General features: G+C 38.9%; 1 protein-coding gene across 2 annotated transcripts; it reads left to right on the forward strand.

The window, feature by feature from the left end:
- Positions 1-21: 21 nt before the first annotated feature.
- Positions 22-18,186, forward strand: rexo1 (REX1, RNA exonuclease 1 homolog). 2 transcript variants are annotated; one of them, XM_067596498.1, is made up of 16 exons: positions 22-325; positions 3,386-5,259; positions 5,360-5,461; positions 8,421-8,631; positions 8,883-9,034; positions 9,305-9,442; positions 10,189-10,312; positions 10,617-10,742; positions 11,430-11,570; positions 12,026-12,139; positions 12,320-12,393; positions 12,667-12,777; positions 13,046-13,161; positions 13,358-13,496; positions 14,480-14,600; positions 16,956-18,186. In XM_067596498.1, the coding sequence occupies exons 1-16, from the start codon at positions 145-147 to the stop codon at positions 17,042-17,044; spliced, it is 3,813 nt and encodes a 1,270-aa protein (XP_067452599.1). In that variant the 5' UTR covers positions 22-144; the 3' UTR covers positions 17,045-18,186. The 2 variants fall into 2 exon arrangements, with proteins under 2 accessions (XP_067452599.1, XP_067452600.1); XM_067596499.1 differs by having other exon boundaries at positions 8,886-9,034.
- The last annotated feature ends 98 nt before the right edge of the window (positions 18,187-18,284 follow it).

Consider the following 18,284-nt stretch of genomic DNA (forward strand, 5'->3'; position numbering starts at 1 on the left):
TTTCCCCGACCAATCCAACATGGCGCCGTAGGGACGTTATTATTGTTCCGTCGCTCCCTTCAAGCTTTTGCTGTACAACGAAAACGACGCGGAAAAAGAGGGCCAAGCGAGTTCATGCGGGCATGAGAGCAACATCTGGAAATAATGCTGAGATCCACCGGCTTCTTCCGAGGGATTGACTGTCCGTTTTACACGGAATACAGCGAGAGCAAAGGCAGCAGAAATGGGTGTAACAGACCGTACTGTCACTTCAGGCACAGCCAGCAGAGGCGGCTCTCCTACGGAGCAGCAGCCGATGTTAAAAAGCTTCACTCGGCACAGAAAGGTGATTATAGCTAGTATTTTCACTAACTCAGGCTTTGCTGAATACCTTAATGTGATCTTACCTCGCAAAGGACGTGTGTGGACTGGACTAAGGCGATAAAAATGTGTCGAAAAAGGGCAAATGAAACCAAAACAGTGTGAAACGGTTTTCTGTTTATGTCAGCTGCACTGTGCAAGCAACCACAATTCATGCACTTTATTAATTTATTAATATATCAAGGAAGTATAAGATAACCTGTGTTTACCCCACGCAAATTTCCCCACGGAAATTGAAGCGTCACAGCAGGAACACAACAATAACAGATGCATATGATAGATAAGTAACTTTAAAAAACTAGACATTACGAATGTCTATTAACAAAATGACGCATAAAAATGGTACCAAAAACTCACGCGACACTAACATAAACAAGCCAGGTTTATTTGTATAGTACCTTTCAACAACAAGGCAATTCAGAGTGCTTTACATAAAACATAAAGGCATCAAGGTGCTGGAAGCATCAATGATCTATGCAGTGTTTCATTTTATTTTGAACTTTCCATCTATCACAGTGTTTTTCGGTCCTGGGCCAACCCTTCCCTTAATGTTTTAGATGTTTCCCTCTTCCAGCACACCTGATTCAAATGATCCGCTCGTCATCAAGCTCTGCAGAACCCTGATAGCGACCCATAAATTTGAATCAGGTGTGTTGGAGCAGGGAAATATCTAAAACATGCAAGGCAGGGTTGCCTCGGGACCAGGATTGAAAAACACTGGTCTATCAGACCTTCATCAGAGCATACATGAGTCAATAATGGACAGACAAGTAAAAAATAACCAAACACATTCTAATGCACACCGTGGTGGTAGAAGCTCCACCTCATGGGAATTGTAGTTTTTAGCACTGGATGGAGTACTGTGAGGCATACAAACGGACTTGTTGTAGAATACAAAATAGGGGTCGGACACAGTGAATATGGGCATTACAGAAAAAACATATACACCCAGCAAGCACCTTTATAGTCGTACCATACATATATAATATTTCATCACATAGTAAATGGGGTTTTGAGAGGGAGTAAGCCATCATAAATCACAGATCCCCAGATCTATAAGAAAACAGAGAACTATAAGAGAATAAAGAGATATGGAGGGGTATCAGATGAGGGCCATCATGAACCATAGACCCCAAATTCTACACTAGAAGAAAAGAAACATTTTACAGCATGACACACATATCAAAATCCTTGAGGCCTGCAGGCTGAAGTGTATCTTAAGTGTCAGTCCAGTAGAGCTCCCTTTGGCATATCTTTCTTTCAATGTCTCCCCCTCTTGGCAATTAAATGTATTCAAGACAGAATGTAAAGGAAACACAAGACAGTATAAAAACACATTTGAATACAATTTAAATTAGATTCAAACTAAACTAGATTTGAATTAGATTCAAATAGAAAATAAAAATGAGCTAAATTAGAATAAGACAAGATAAAACAGGAGAATAAAAGTTGCAGTGCAAGATATTAGTCAAAAATCTCCAATTCAGTTTAATGAAAGGCAACAGCAAACAGAAAAGTCTTCAGCCTTGATTGAAAAGAACTGAGAGTTGCAGCAGATCTCAAGTTTTCTGGGAGTTTGTACCTGATATGTGAAGCATAGAAACCGAAAACTGCATCTCCATTAGTTCAACTATAAAGTGTTTTGAAACGTAGGCTAAATGTTGAAGTGAGGAGACAAAGAGGTTGTAATTGAAATATAAATAAAATTGTCACAAGTACATAACATCCTATCATGTTCACTTCTCAAGAGAATCATCCATGTAAAACGAGATCACCTGAGCTTGTTACAGTCACATATATTGTTCTCAGTTTAATGATGCTTTAGTAGAATTTGGTATAAAAGCTCATTCTTGACCTTGGAAAAAGTAGTTTGCTTTTTCCGCAGTTTTTAACCACATTTAACAGTGCTCCTCAGCAGATTAACTTTTTTGAGTTGTCATGGAGATAGCTCAGTGCATTTTCTGATACTGTAAAACTGAGCTATATCTCCACGACAGCTGAGCAAACTCTGTCCATCTGAGGAAGACGATGAGATGTGGTTGTAAGTAGGGATTCTGTTTTGGCTATCAGGAGGTAAAATGGGCCTTCTACTAATTGCAATGTTGGCTGCCTGATCCCTCCTGTGCAGGATCAGGGGTAGGCTCCACATGTCGAAGTGTCCTTGAGCAAGAAACTGAGCCCCAAATTGTTCCTTATGGTTTGGCCAGCATCATGGTAGCTCGCTGCCTTTGGTGTGTATGTGAATGGGTGAATGAGAGGCAAAATTGTGAAGTGATTTGGATAAAAGTGTTACCAATATTGAGTCCAGAATCGGATCCAATACCATTTCACTCTTTTCCCCAAACGTCCCAAACGGCTATCTCACTGCATAGAGCATTTTTTGATAAATAAGACATTCAGCAACTAACAATTATTTTAATTTTTGATTTTTCTGACTATCATTTTCTTGATTAATTCATTAGTTGTTTAGTTTATAAAACAACAGAGAACCGTTAAAGATGCACATCACAATTTCATAGATCAAAGTTCATATCCTCTAATGTCTTATGTTGTGGGATCAGCTCTCTAAACCCAAACAGAATCAATTTACTATGATGTAAGACAAGGAAAAGCAGCAAAGACACACATTTGAGAAGCTGGAAACATTCGATCTTTGGCATTTTTGCTTACAAATGACTTAAATGATTAATTGATTTATCAGAATGGTTGCTGATTCATTCGCTGTCAATTGATTAACTAAGACCTCGACAGTATACCACTCCAGGAATTGCTGTGGCACAAAATTTTTGTTAGGAGTTTGTCATCACTGAATGAATCTAACTAGCAGAAAGTAAATTTTCTAATTACAATGATGAATTAGTGTGCATCAGCCACATTATGGCTGATACATGTTCCACTGAATAAGGTCAGTATCAGAGGCCAGAGGATTTGATTGGTGCATCCCTAGTTGAAAGCGAGTAGCTGAGTTTGAGTTAAAGTTGTTTTGGTCAAATGTATTAAGGCTGTTTGTTTTGCATCCCTGCAGAACAAGGTTATGACCCATTCAACCCAGAAGTTGTAAGGCCTCAAGAGCAGCAGAATGGGAAGCCGGCTGCCTCGGGAGACCTCAGCGGTGCTCTGGAGCTGGTCAACAAGGCCATCGAGGAGGTCCGCAGTGAGGTGGAGAGGGAGAAGAGGAAGCTCTCTCGGATCGGGGACGAACCGTATGAACCCAGCGGGAGCACCGGTTTGTCTTCATCTGATGCTGGCAAAGGTCAAGCAGCAGCAGCAGCATCCTCACACTCGGCCTATGATCCTGGGAGTTATCAGATGACATCAGGAGGGTATAATCCCACCCCTGGCTGCAGTAAGTACACCTTGGATTCAGACAACCAGGGGAGCAATAGTAACTCAATGGAGTATGTTCCCACTTCATTGAAAAAGCCTCCATCTCGGACACACACACACCAACTTCCCTCTCCTCCCCCCAGCCCAAAGTACTCAAACAGCACATCCTCCTCTAAGTGTAAATACACCGTGGACAATTCCAAACCATCTACAGACATGGAGTATGACCCGCTCTCCAACTATTCAGCGGGAATCGCAGGGAAGAGCAAGAGGAGCGAGAGTGCACATGCTGTTAAGGGGGAGGGGAGCAAGGCGCACAGACTACCAGTGTCTGATTTGTCAGATGAGGAGTATGTCATAGCTGTGAAAAAACCACAGCAGCAGAGTGTGGACACAAAAAAGTACACTTTCTCTGACTCTGACGGGGAGAGCTCTGGAACAGAGTATCGACCCACCTCGCTTAGTAATCTCCAGCAGAGAAAAAACAACAGTGGGTCAGCTGGAGATGCTGCGGGGAAGGACAGAAAAGAAAGAACTAAAAGTATGCTAAATGCACTGACACAGAGGAATAAAGACGATTTGGCACAGGACTCAGACATCCAGGAAGATATTCAACTAAAGAACAACATGGAGAAAAAGAAGGTGGCTAGTCGAACTAGTCAGGAGAAAAGTGGCAAATCTGAGAAAGTGCATAAACTTGAAAAGGAACTTAACAAAACATCAAATAGTAAGAGTAGCAGCAGCAGCAGCAGTAAGGATAAAGGGTCATTAAAAAACTCAAGCCAGGACTCTGCAAAGAAGGAGAACAAGAGTCATGGAAAGAGAGATGATAGGAAAAGCACGGTTAAGGTTAAGACAAGTGATAAAGTTCACAGAGAAGACAAGAGAAGTGAGGATAAGATCAAAGCTGTGGAAAAGGTAAAAACTGACTCCAGCAAACGAGATAAGGATACAGAAAATAGTGCAAAGGAAAGCAAGAAACCCAAGATCTTAGACAAGGAAAAGGAACACAGCAAATATAAAGATCGGCAACACAAAAATGGTAAACTTGATAGTAATAAAAGAGAAAAAGATGTGAAGAAACTTAAAAGCAGTTCTAGTAGCGGGAGCAGTAACAGTAAAGGGAGTTCCGCAAACAGTAAAGAAAAGCTGAAGCAAAGCATCAGCTCATCAAACGGGAAAAAACCCGAACAGAAACGGAGAACTCTGAGTCTGAGCCACGCCGATCTGTTCGGAGATGAGAGTCCAGAGGAGGCCGAACCGATGGAGGTGGACGACGACGACGAAGAGGCGGAGGAAGTGCTGGTGAGGAAATCCGCCGACGCTTTAAAGAGGGGTCGACTGAACAAGAGGAAAGCGTCAGAGCTGACTCCGTCTTCCTCCGAGGACGAGGGTGACCACGGCGTGGAGGGCAGCAGAGCAGATAAGGACGAGGTCGACGGTGTCGGAATGGACTTCTCCAGTTTCCAGGACGATCTGGACTTCGACTCCGATCCCATGGAGGAGTGTTTGCGGATCTTCAACGAATCTAAGGATGTGAAGAGGGAAGACAAGGGAAGGCAAGCTAAGCAGGTATTGCTGTTACCCGTCTCGCCATGCTGTCGCCTTTTTCTATTTACCTCATAGCCAGTCAATACGATTGAATAAATGATGTCATGTTGTGCCCTCTCAGCCCTCTAGGGATTCAGATGAGGAGAAAGGCACAGAGAGCACTTTAACCACTCTCTTCCCCGGTCAGAAGAAGAGAGTCTCCCATTTTGTTGCCAAAGGAAATGTAAGTTTGTCACCTTGACTTCTTTCTGCTTCTCTTCCCTCATGGTATCACAAGGCAAATTGAGGTCAGCCAGTCAGGGATGAAACACCTATAAAACTTTTACAGGATGCAGAAATTCAGAACATCTTTAATATATCACGCTTGCTTACAAATCATTCATTATTAAAATCCAACTTTATCAGAGGAGGACATTATAAAATCTGCTCACAGTGGCGTACAGTCCTTTTGGGCGAGAAGCGGTTTTGTCATTATTGCTTCAACCCCATTAGTCTCAGCAGAACAGAGCTCTGCCCAATGTTTAAATGAGGCTTGTACATGTACCGATTAGCCTATCTCGCTGTCAAACAACATATCAATAGCTCTGGTCCTTACAAGTAAAATGAGTCATCACTGTTGGTTTTAACTTCTCCTTGCGTGATGTTGTTGCATGGCAATACAAGTTATGCATGTTCAGCAAAGTTTGTTTGTTTCCCATTCTTCTTAATGGGACAAGGGGCTGTAAAGAGTTCACTAAATAGTTGAGTCTGTTCTCTATTAACTATTTAATTCAAGTTGTTGACCCATACGATGAAAGGTTGATGGTCAGATAAGTTGATGACATGGTTGACTAAAGTCAAACCTGAGAAAAAGCTACTTGGATTAAACATCTGTTGTTGTACTTCATCAATTTTCTCATGTGTTATTTAGTTGCTACCAAAACTCAGATTTCACTGTTTAGTTGTGCTTCTGTTCTGTAAAGAGATAGCATATTTGACATCCTCAGAATAACAAAAGTGCATGTTGTTAAAAAAACCCCATTTTTTTAGGGAACCTAAATTCTACATTTAAATATATAATGCATCATAATCCTGAAGGAAATTATTCACATCAAATATTTCTTAGTTTTCCTGGATATTCTGAAAAAGCAAATGTGCAATACATCTATATTTTAATCTATGAGGAGAATTTGACAGGAACATAAATGGAAGTAGTTGTTCTCAGCTCTGTACTGGAAACGTACAGCCTGTCTCTGCAAGCACGTACATGAGAGTTAAAGGCAGCGACGGAAAACCCCTCAGATTACGACACAACAGAATCTGCTGGTGTTCAGAGCAGGAAGTGCAGGTAGTTATTCAGAAAGTTCACACAGGTATCAAAGCCAACAAGGAAACAAACAGTAAAAGCATAATAAAAAATATTGAAAGTAAACAAGGAGCTGGGGTTTTCCAATCACTGTAGATTGTTTAAATGCATCATCCGATTTGACAGTAAGCAACCAGCTGTCAGTGTTTTCACGGAGTTCATGGGCTAAGCAGACAGTCAGAGATGTGATTGTCTGATCAATAGGCCATCACTTTCTCTGAAATACGCTGTCTATGGCAGCTTCATTAAAGGCCCAGTCTGTAGGGTTTCATTTTGGCCATATAAAATTTGAACTATTTCATATAATCACACAATTTATGATACAGTTTGAATATCAGTATTTGGTGTTTCTTAAGTGATCAGAACTGAATTGTTGAAGCATTGATCAATGTTGAAAATATGAGCCTGTTTTATGTCTATTATGAATGTACAGCAACCAATTAAACTAAAAAATATCATAACAAGAGGCATAGAAATACAGAATCTGTAGTAACAGTAAATGAAACATACACATCACAATATGTAATGTGAACATTATGAGCATTGCTCTTCATGTTTCAGACTGTTCAGACTGATCCGACAAAGTAAGACATTTGAAAAGTTTACCTTGGATCTATGACGTTATGTGTATTTCTCACTGTTCTCTTTTGTTTTATAGACAATTGAGAAAGTAATCACTAGTTGCAGCCATAATACACATTGTAAAAGAGCAAATATACAGAATTCTGTCCTGATTTTCAGTTGTACTTATAATCTATTCACATTATTAAAGAAGCCACAGGGAGGTAAGAGTTGTGTACTTAAGCTGCTATTTTTGTACGTGTCCATCAAAACCATCATAGAGTTAATCAGGGTGCGATGTGTGAAAAAATCAGAGAGGATGTTTTTGAAACATTTATTCATGAAAAAAAATGAGAACCACAGTGGGTGTATATAGACTATGAAGCCTGTTAGGCTATTTCTTGCAGCTGTTCCAGTAACACTTATAAAGTAATTATGAACTTTAATAAAACAATTATGAAACTTGAACTTGACCACTGCATTTGCAGGAATATTTTAATCCATTTAAAAAAAAAAAAAAAAAAATCAATTCATCAAGTAGGGCGATATTTTCACTCACAGGGATGTGATGTCAAGTTCATGCCTTGTCCTTTCCTCATGCGGACTCATAGGAGATGTGATCGTATACGACAAAACGAAAGCTTAAATGCTAATTTAACATGCCAGAATCAGATCCTCCAACGCTCCTTTCAGTACTGTGGATAGCGCCACTCGGCCAGACGTGCCAATACACTTAATGTCATTCTTCTTAGTCACTGTTTAATTCAGCTATGATGATGCCTTGATGACAGACTTCTATCTTCTATTTATGCTTTCCTGTGGAGGGGTCATCCGTGGTGTGTCGCCCCTCTTTTACCCACATCTCTGCAAATCTCCGGGCAGGGAAGGAGGCAACCCCCGGTCTATTTTCTGAGTCATCACGTAGTCTAGATGTGATGTCATTTCTAAAGTCTCAAAGTCTATTTCTGATTTTAATGTTGTTTGCAATAATGACTGTTCTCATGTTGCTGCGCTTTACTTAGATTTTTTTAAATAGCATATTTTTATTTTAGATATTTTATATGGTCTATCAGTGAAGCACCATAAATCACTATGAGGGGGATAAATGTCCCCACCGGGGATAAAATTAACTCAGCAGAGACAGCAATATATAGACCAGAGGGGGGGGGGATTCCCACCACACCCCTGGCAAATCACATCCTGGCTGTAATAATTTGTGCGGGCCATCCAAGAATGACACATTATTTTTTTAATAAAATGTATTCCTCTTTGTCAGACTGATGCACCCTCTAAGTCTGTGGTGCGACCGTACAAGAGGCCCTCGGCCCAGGAGGTTTGTTACCAGCGTATGCAGATGGCGCAGCAGCAAGCTGCTCAGCTCTCTGCTTCAGTCAAAGCTGCCTCACAGATCTCCAGTCCCAGTTCTTCTGGAGAGAGGAAGAGAATAGCGCACCGTCCCAACCCACTGATGTCATCCTCCAAAACAAGTATGAACACATCCACTATTTTATATTGTAGCAGGATCTGGCTTTTATTTTTATTTTTAAATAAGTAAAAATAAGTTTAAAAAAATACTGTTTTCACTCTTATAATTTCCTAATATGTGAAGATGATAACTTCTACTACTAAAAAGTAGATGTAATGGTCTCAAACTCCTCTCTCTGATGGATAGAAATTGAAATGTTTTGACTGTTTTTAGAATGAAATCATGTGTATATATATGTGTGTTTGGCTACATTAGGCTCTGCAGATGCTAAACCAGCCAGCAGTCGAGTGTTAACCCCCAGCCAGACCCATCAATCTGTCAAGGCTCAAACCACAGCTGGTATCTTGTCCAAGACCATGTCCACCGCCACACAGAAGAGAGTGGCTCACACGCCCACCATGAAGGTATCTACTGACTTCTATAACTCTCTGAATTAGTCACTCACTACAATCTTATAGCTGCCGTTTGTCTTTTACACATTTTGAAAATTCCAGGCTGCAAGCACATCTTTTATCCATGTTTATTACTAATTCTTTTTCTGAAAGTTTGTTGTTTTTTTCTGCTTATCCCTGCATAACCTTGACGATTACTGGCAGAGGCACCGCCTTTCAAGATGTTTAATCTGTGAAATGTGACTTACTGTCGATGTTCTCTCTCTGTTTTGACTTTGTCAGAGTACTTCAATGAAGCGCCCTGTCATCCCCATCGAGTTTGGGGCCAAAGTGCCCAACAACATCCGCCAGCGCTACCTCAACGCTTTCATAGACGAATGTGTCAAATTTTGCCCATCAGAGGACATCGCCTTCCAGATGGTATGAGTAACCAATAAATCAGACTTAACTTGTACGGCACTTTTCATGCAAATACAGTGTAACACAAAGTGCACCACCACCACCACACCTCAACCCTCAACCCCATCCACGCGTAAAACAATAAATGACTAAAATGTTATAAATAGAAGAATCAATAAAAACAGGAACTGAGAGGAAAAAAACAGGAACTGAGAATATGATATCATAACGCTCATTAATTTGCAATGAGGAAACACAAGAGGAAGCATAAAAATGTAAAAATTCAGAATAGCAAAATAAAACAATAATACTAAAGTGAAATGTGAAAAAAAGATAATAAAATACTAAAAGAGGAAATGTATTGAAGGTGAGTAAAACTAGAAATGAGAAGTAAGGTATTAAAATGAAAACAATCAAGAAAATAAAAAGAGAATAGAAGGATATATATAGTAGTAAAACAGGCTAAAACGTATAAATAAAATAAATAAAACTCAATTAAAATCCTGGCTAAAAACGTAGGTCTTGAGTTTGCTTTTAAAAATATAATTAACACCTTCTTAGCAGCAACTGCACCCTAAGCTGCTATCTGATTCGGTTTAAAATCATCTATTTGCTGTTTAAACATAACTAATAACTTATAAACAATGCAAAGTTAAGAAATGGAAAGCTTTTATCACACTCTTTCTCGTATGTCGAGGGACTTTCAGTAAGTTGCACAGTAGAAGAAGTTGTGGTTTTGAACACAAGTTTGATTCTTCTTGTTTCAGGGTCTCGACGAGGAGAAACTGGTGTACGACCGCAGCAACAGTAAGAACATCTACCTCAACGTAGCTGTCAACACGCTGAAGAAGCTCCGCAGCAAGAGCACCTCCTGTCCCTCACCTGTCACCAGTACGTCACCTCAGTCCTGTGATAAAGTCCTCTAGAGTAGAAAAGTGTAGTATAACGTACAGTATTTACCCCGTAGGTATGTATATGTTGCTTTTGTTTACATGCATGAACAAAAAATCTACACAAATCCAAGAATAGCATCAAATATACCAGATGTGTCAAATGTATAATGATAATTTTAAGCCTCTCAGTTTATGTCGATATGCATATATGAGCATGAAATGGTGTTTAAGCAGAGAATAAATGGTTGTATTGAGGGTTCAGTGGTAACTTGTGTGTGTGTGTGTGTGTGTGTTGTTTACAGAGGAGCCCGGGTCAGCCACTAGCAGGAGGGTCCAGTCCCATGAGGAAGTTCTGGGAGGTCGTTTGGCTGCAACAACCAGCTTCACTGTCAACAGGATGGGTAAACAGCAGGAGGAGAAACTCATCGGTGAGGGTCTTGTTAGGTTTTCATTTTATTTCGTTCTCCTATTTTGTTTTGTTTATGACTCCCACAAGGTGCCTTAATTGTGATGATTAAAATATGTTTTCATTGGAATTTTTTTTGACACACTTCAGTTTTTGCTGCATTTGTTTTTCTTCCCGTTTTTTCCTATCATGCTGCTTAGTAACAAAAATCCAGAATTCACCTCTTATGAAATGAAAAAGACGAGAAGGAAAACAAAAATAGAGAAGGAACTGAAAGAGTCTTTGTGTCACGTAAAGACTCGTAGACATTTTCAACCCCCTGTCTCCTTTTGTTTACTCAGAGATTTGTTGAGGCTTTTACACTAAAAATGAAACTATTCAAATTGCCATGTGACTACCTCCAGGTCCTGTTTACTGCAAACTACTGTACCTCCTCATGACCTCACGTCAGAGGGAGCATGTTTACAAGACCTGTGTTTTTAGAAGGATTGTTGATTTAGTCGATCAGGAACAGGAAATTAATTGATAAATCCTTAGCTCTCTGCTGCTCTGATATGCAACCACATATATCATATATCGCAACATTTTCTGGGTAAAAAAAGCTGTAAAAATCTTCCACCACAACTGTGTCCACCAACTATTTCTGTTTCTTATGACATTATTACACAAAGACGACATTTGTTTTACTTGTTGTTCTGTCCCTGTGCAGGAGCCGCACTGTACAGGAAGCTGAAGCCGTACCTGATGACAGACGAGCAGCTCCAGGAGCATGGATACCCGAGAACGAACCCTGAGGCCCCCGGCAAGGCCATCATGTACAACCTCCCAGAGAAAAAGGCCATCGCAGACCGTAAGCAACTACATGACCCCAGAGATGTCTCATTGTTGATAATTACCTACTCATTTCTAATTTCTAACACTATTTACTATAACAAATAAGGGAAATACACACATGAGGGTTAACAGAAAGGCATTTTATTTAACAGAGGTTTATTTTACTCAACAAAGCTATCAGAAATGTCAAATTCAGCAGCCGACCAGGCCAGCTGAAATAAAGATAAATAAACTAAACAGAAAATCAAAACGGCAACATAACAACGTGGTGTGAGGGGAGAAGGAGCCTCCAAACTACCAGGTTTGGGCAGGTCTTTGCTTATCTAACCCTTATGGCCTCCATACAATCAACAACATGCGACATACACACACAAGCCCCGGCAGAGGCCCTGCAGCCGTCACATACTAACATTCATACATGTAGTTTGATTTTTTCAGCTGACTGACTAATCTGTAATGTGTTTTTACCAGCATTCACCAAGATATGCTGCCGATGTGGTGCAGAGTATAAAATCAACGTCAACGGCGACTGTGTGCGGAAAGAGGAATGTGGTTTTCACTGGGGACGTTTGCGCAGACATAAAGGTACCTTTGTTTTGTATTTATTTAGTGTGAATGGTAAATAAAAATCAATATTTTGATTGTGCATTTTTTTATCTTGTTATTTATACCACCAAATCTAAATCACTCTCTGTCACCTGCACCCCTCCTGTTCTCGACTCTCATTTACTTCCATCTCTTTCCGACTCTCGTCCTCTCCGTCAGTCGCTGGAGGCTGGGAGACCATCTACAGCTGCTGCTCTGGGGCTGTGGGCTCTCCTGGTTGCCAAGTTGCAAAGGTAACATCCGGCTCAAGCCGCAGCTTTTAGATTTTCCCTTGTGCTTTTTCAGAAGTAAAATATCTGGGTTCTCATAACGGCTTAGTGGACTACTGTGGACATTTAATGGGACATTTCATAACTTGATTCCTTTACATTCAAGTTGAAACACAAAAAACTGTAAATAAAGTTCTTCTAGAATAACTACAATTACTGAAGTAGTTTTCTGCCTATATAAGTTTTTTTTTTTTTGGATAAACAACCCCTAACTTAAAATATTTCACATTTCCACAGCAACATGTTCAGGACGGGCGTAAAGAGACATTTGACGGCTACGTCACAACGTTCAGTAAATCTCTACCACCAGACGGCAACGGAGGCGTGTTTGCCTTGGACTGTGAAATGGTGAGTCAGGTTTTCAAAATATTTTCATCCCAGAAAACTAAAAATAATTGTCCCAAGAGTCCTATTTTTATTTTGAGTTAACTTATTGTAAAATTCCAGTGAAAACATGATTTTTTTATTGTTAAATAGTACAGTACATCATGATGTCAACTGATGAAATTAACTATTAAATACTAAATAAAAAATATTTTTTCAGTTTTACCCAGTGCCATGTTGTTTATATTTTACAATCACTATCACATTCACCTGTTTTTCTTCCTGGAAATAGTGTTACACAAAGCAGGGCCTGGAGCTGACGAGGGTGACGGTTATTGACTCCGACCTGAAAGTCATCTATGACACGTTTGTCAAACCTGAGAGCAAAGTGGTCGACTACAACACACGGTGAGTTCGTCCCCTGCAACTAGACACTAAATCGGTGGCGTCGGTTATGCGTAGATTAACTGGAAAACAAATAATTGTTAGTAGTAGCCTTGTCTTGAATTACTTTAGGTGAGAAGTACAACTGTTTACCATTAAAAATGGTCCTTGAAACAATCACAGTGTTGTAAAGGAGGCACATCTTGTACCTGATTGACAGATTTTCAGGTGTGACGGCGGAGGACTTGGAGAGCTCCACCATCACCCTGAGAGACGTTCAGGCAGTGCTGCTCAGTATGTTCAGCGCTGAGTCCATCCTCATAGGACACAGTCTGGAAAGTGACCTCCTGGCTCTCAAGGTAGCCTAAGTCTACTCTTTAAAACTTTATGTGACAGTTTGGGGATGCGTTTCATTTGATTTATAGTATAATAGAGAAAAATCTGACAAACTTCCCATGATTCCCTTCTTGTCTCTCTTTGCTGCTCGTAGCTGTGACGTGTACAGAATCATCATATCACCAGGCAGCATGCATAAAACCTTTACTTTCCTTTTGCTTTCGCCAAATAAATCACAGTTTTTTAAAGTATGAAGTATGCTTTCAGATGACGTAGGTAACTTGCAAAAATATCATCACTTCCTTTAGAAAGTTCATTGTTGTGTAACTACAGCACAGGTGATAGATCCATCCTCCTAATAACATATATATACTTCTGTTTTCCAAAGGAAATGATGATTCTAAATACAGTATCACAACAAATATCACAAATTAGCCAAATTATAAACATGAAGGTCCCGTGTAGACTTACAATAACCAGCAATTAACAATGACATTAAATGATTTATTTATTGATGTTTGTTTTTTACATTTTCACTGTCAACTATGGCTCTTATTCTTGCTACTTTATTAATAACTAAACCGGCAAATGGCAGACATTGACTGGACTGTACTGTTAACCTGTACATCATTACATTAGTAAAAAAAAATAAAAAAAATATAATTTATGTCAAAGAACAATATACAGAATGCTTTACCTAATTCATATGAAAACAGCCAAAAAGTTTGAGAACCACTGTTGTGTAGACACTCAGTAACCTATGTGGACAAATTTCATTTATTAAAATAATGAAACTAACAGACACATTATGTTTGTGTAGGCCTTTTTATAGTATTGCTATGCCTGTAACACTCATGTACAGCACAACTGGAGAAAACATTGTATCGGCCTTGTTAACAGGATGAAACACAAAGTCTTTATTTATGAGACTGGGCTGAAATAAAAGTAAAACACTTGATGTAATTCTTTGTCCTTCTCTGTTTCTCTCTTTCTGTATCTCTTCCAGCTTATTCACAGTTCAGTTGTAGACACAGCCATCGTGTTCCCTCACCGCCTTGGCTTACCCTACAAACGTGCCTTGAAGAACCTGATGGCCGACCACCTCAAACGCATCATCCAGGACAACGGTGAGAAAAAAATCACACAGAACTAGCAGCAGTTGTAATATTACTGTTACAAACTTTATTGCAAGAGTAGTTTTAATTGTGTATTATTATTATTATTATTATTATTATTATTATTATTATTATCGTTGTTGATGTTTCAGTTAGCACAGCAACATAATTTGGGCTAAAACAATTACATAAATTATAACATTTCTAGGATTCAAATAAGGGAAAACCATCCATATTTTTAAAAATGTATTGTTTTTATTTTATCTTATTTATTCATTAGGATAAAAATCATTTACAAATCATGACACTAGTTACACAAACAAACCATCTCCCATGTATCTCCAGAACATTTAGCTACCTCCATGAATGTACACAACAGTCAAATAAAGATTTATCCACTAATTCATCAGTCTTTATGTGTTGAATCAGTTTAATTGAAGCATCACCTGTAGAACCAGACCAGCCAAGTTACACATACATGATCTTCAACAAAAGTACTGTCAGAGTAAAGCTGAGTTTTTAGAGGTCTGTGGAAAACTCCCCCGAAAAAACTTAGGACATAAAGGAAAAAGAACATGTAAGTACGATAACCTCTGGATCATCTCTGGATGGATGGAGATGCAGAGAAAATGGCAGTGACAAATTTCTCTATTAGGTTAATAATAGTAATTTAAGTCCAATATTAAGTTCAGTTCTTTTAAGTGCTTTTATGCGTCCCTGCTTTATTGTTTTTTTAATCAGGTTTCCATTCATTTATACTGTATCCTCTTTTGTGTGTTTTGCTATTATTTTGTCAACTTTTTGTTTGTCTTGTTTGTTTCTTTTAATGTATAACAACAACCAGCCCAGGGACTGCAAATGAAAATGAGCCTTTTGGCTAAATCTGACACATTTACATCATATTGATGTTAATTTAAGTGTGTTGTCCCTGATAGATAGATAAATAAATGAATTAAGTCCAATAGAATGAGTCCAAGGAGATTAAAGTTACTTCAAATAGAGAATATTTTTCAAACTAAATGAAATAAATATGCAGGTGTGGCATCACATATCTATAGAAATAGATCCAGTCTCATTAATTAAGTTTTATTTGACTGCACTACAACCATGTGACCAGCAGATGTCACACTTGTGCAAACCCTTGTGTTTAACTCAAGTGTTGAGCTGATTTTCGGTGCAGTCGATTAAATGCCTCAAAGTCTTGATTCTTCATCACTAGTTGAAACATCTGACTAAAATATTAAGTTCTGTTTAGGACTAATGAAAACAGTTTAAGAAGAAAAGATTCTTAAAGATGCAGCAGCCGCTTTTGAAAAGTAACAGTGTCGCGTTTTTATTAAGGATCCTTTCTCATCTCTTCCTCTTCACATACTTGAACCTTAACACTGCTTTACAGCTGTGATCATTTTTAAACACCATTAATAACGTCAACACAACATTGTCTTTTTAATTCACTTATGTTGTTTACTGTTATAAGATAGTAGAAAGTTAGTTGAGCTTTGTGCTACTGTTAAAGGATTTCACTGGCAACTTTCTATGTTTCTCTTATTGTCAACAAACCAACGATGAATTGATCCTACTTAAAAGTATTTTGTATGTATTTAAAGCCTGATGTATCTTATTCCTCTGTGCTGTAAACCTTCGTTGTTGTCTAAAAACTATTAAAAACATGTCAATGAGCCATAATGTTCTTTTGCTCCAAAGATTAGTTAGTTAGTGTGTTTAGAAACATTCCTAAGAGTAATAACAGCGATCACGTTTTCAGTCTCAGAAGAGTAGTTCCTTGTACGGCAGACGCCACTGCATATGCGCAGGAACACGATTCCATTCACAGGGCTTTGCTCGCTTTTTATGCTACATATCACAACCTCTTGACTTTGTGCTACATTGTGAATTTCTCAAAGACCTTTAGCACAAAGTCAAGAGGTTGTGATATGAAGAACAAGAAGCTAGCAAAGCTCTGTAAACGTCTGCCGTACAAGGAACTACTCTCCTGAGAGTGAAAATGTGATTGTTGTTATTAGTCTTTGGAGTCATTTCTAAACAAACTACAGTAACCTTTGTCTTCGGGGCGAAGGAATTGATGCGTTTTTTAATAGTTTTTGGAAAACAACAGAGGTCTAAGGCACAGAGAAACAAGATATATCAGGCTTTGGATGGACACATGAAAGTAGCATCAATCAATTGTTGGTTTGGCTCTGCACAAGATTTGTTGACAGTAAGAAAAATATAGAAAATCACCAACCTTATCCTTTAATGTTGTAGTCAAATGGAAACTGCCATGCTGCTGTAACTTTTTACAAGTTTAGTAATGAAGTATTCAGGTAAAAAAAACAATTCTTTTGTCATTTGTTCATGTGTTTGCAGTGGATGGCCATGACTCGAGCGAAGATGCGTCTGCCTGCATGGAGCTGATGATTTGGAAGATCAAGGAGGATGCAAAGGTCAAAAGATGACCTCTGACCCTTCTACTCCACCTTTGTCAGTTGCACTTCATGCCTTCATGTTGGTTGCAGGGAGACACAGAAGAGAAGGTTCAGTAGGCATACACCTGCTGTCAGAGAGTGAAGGTCAGAGTGTCGGGAGGGAGGGATGGTTCAGCACAGTTGGAAGTTTTCAGCAGGAATATCGCAAGAAGACCTGTACCTCCTGTCGTACTCCAGAAGAGAAGTGTCAGCCCTTTCAAAGCAATAGGAGCCCAAATGATCAATGTTTTCATTTTATTCTTATTTCAGTTCTAAATAATGTTAGTTATAATGTATTTCTCTTTATTTGAGCAGTGTCTTTTAAGGGCGGAGGTCTCTTAAAACCATTTATAAATAAAAAAACCTTTCTATAGCAGAACTACTTAAAATGGCAGGGCATTGTCCGCTGAACAATGATGATTAGTATGATATTCATGCCAGGCTGTGTCCTCAGCCTAAATTGCACTATAGAAACGCTCTTGTTGTATAGGGCCCAAGTCTGAGTACCTCATCAGTGTTGTAATGCATACACTTCTAATGAATAACAAGTTACTTGTTCTTAGTTACACTTAAGTGCATTGACGTCTTAGAGTCTGTTGAACATTGCTATGTAAATGCACTTGTGTTTTTCACGTTGCACCTCATTTTTCGTCGCTGATGCTCTGTTTGTACGGCGGCTCTCATCAAGTTAATTTTGTTGGCTCTAAAATCTGAACTAATCCTATAATACTTGATCATATAAAAAGACCCTTGGCAGAATTGTAAAGTCTCTGCTGCTACCTATTTGGTATAGTTTGATGGAATATATCACTGTATTTTGTAGTTCGGACAAAATACTGTATATATCCACCACTGTCTCTGTGTCATGTGCGCTGCATGAAATAGAATCACAGGAATCATTGTTGTAGCAGGTATGACATGTTGTTCCTCCATAAAGACAAAAATTAGGATCAGTAATGTTGAATTAGGACTGAATAATTAATAACAAACAGTGCATATCAGCTAACCTGTGCTGTTTTATGTTGACAATGACTGAAAAAAATACCAGAGTGCTGTAAATATGCTTTTTCTTTTTGTATTTGTTTATTTTTGGTTGTTTATCTTTTTCTATTAAAAGGTATTCGTTAAAAGAAGATGTTGCTCTGCGTTTTCGTCTGAACGAACGGTCCCTCCCTACACAAATAGTTTCTGACAGTGTGACAGCTTTTTTCAAGTACAGTGCCGGGCCTCT

Source organism: Thunnus thynnus, chromosome 8, assembly GCF_963924715.1.
Source record: "Thunnus thynnus chromosome 8, fThuThy2.1, whole genome shotgun sequence".
Lineage (NCBI taxonomy): Eukaryota > Metazoa > Chordata > Actinopteri > Scombriformes > Scombridae > Thunnus > Thunnus thynnus.

Coding starts and splice junctions, on each gene's coding strand:
- rexo1 (XM_067596498.1), top strand. CDS start 145: ATGCTGAGATCCACCGGCTTCTTCCGAGGGATTGACTGTCCGTTTTAC. Junction 326..3,385: donor GCTTCACTCGGCACAGAAAG/GTGATTATAGCT, acceptor GCATCCCTGCAG/AACAAGGTTATGACCCATTC. Junction 11,571..12,025: donor GAAAAAGGCCATCGCAGACC/GTAAGCAACTAC, acceptor TGTTTTTACCAG/CATTCACCAAGATATGCTGC.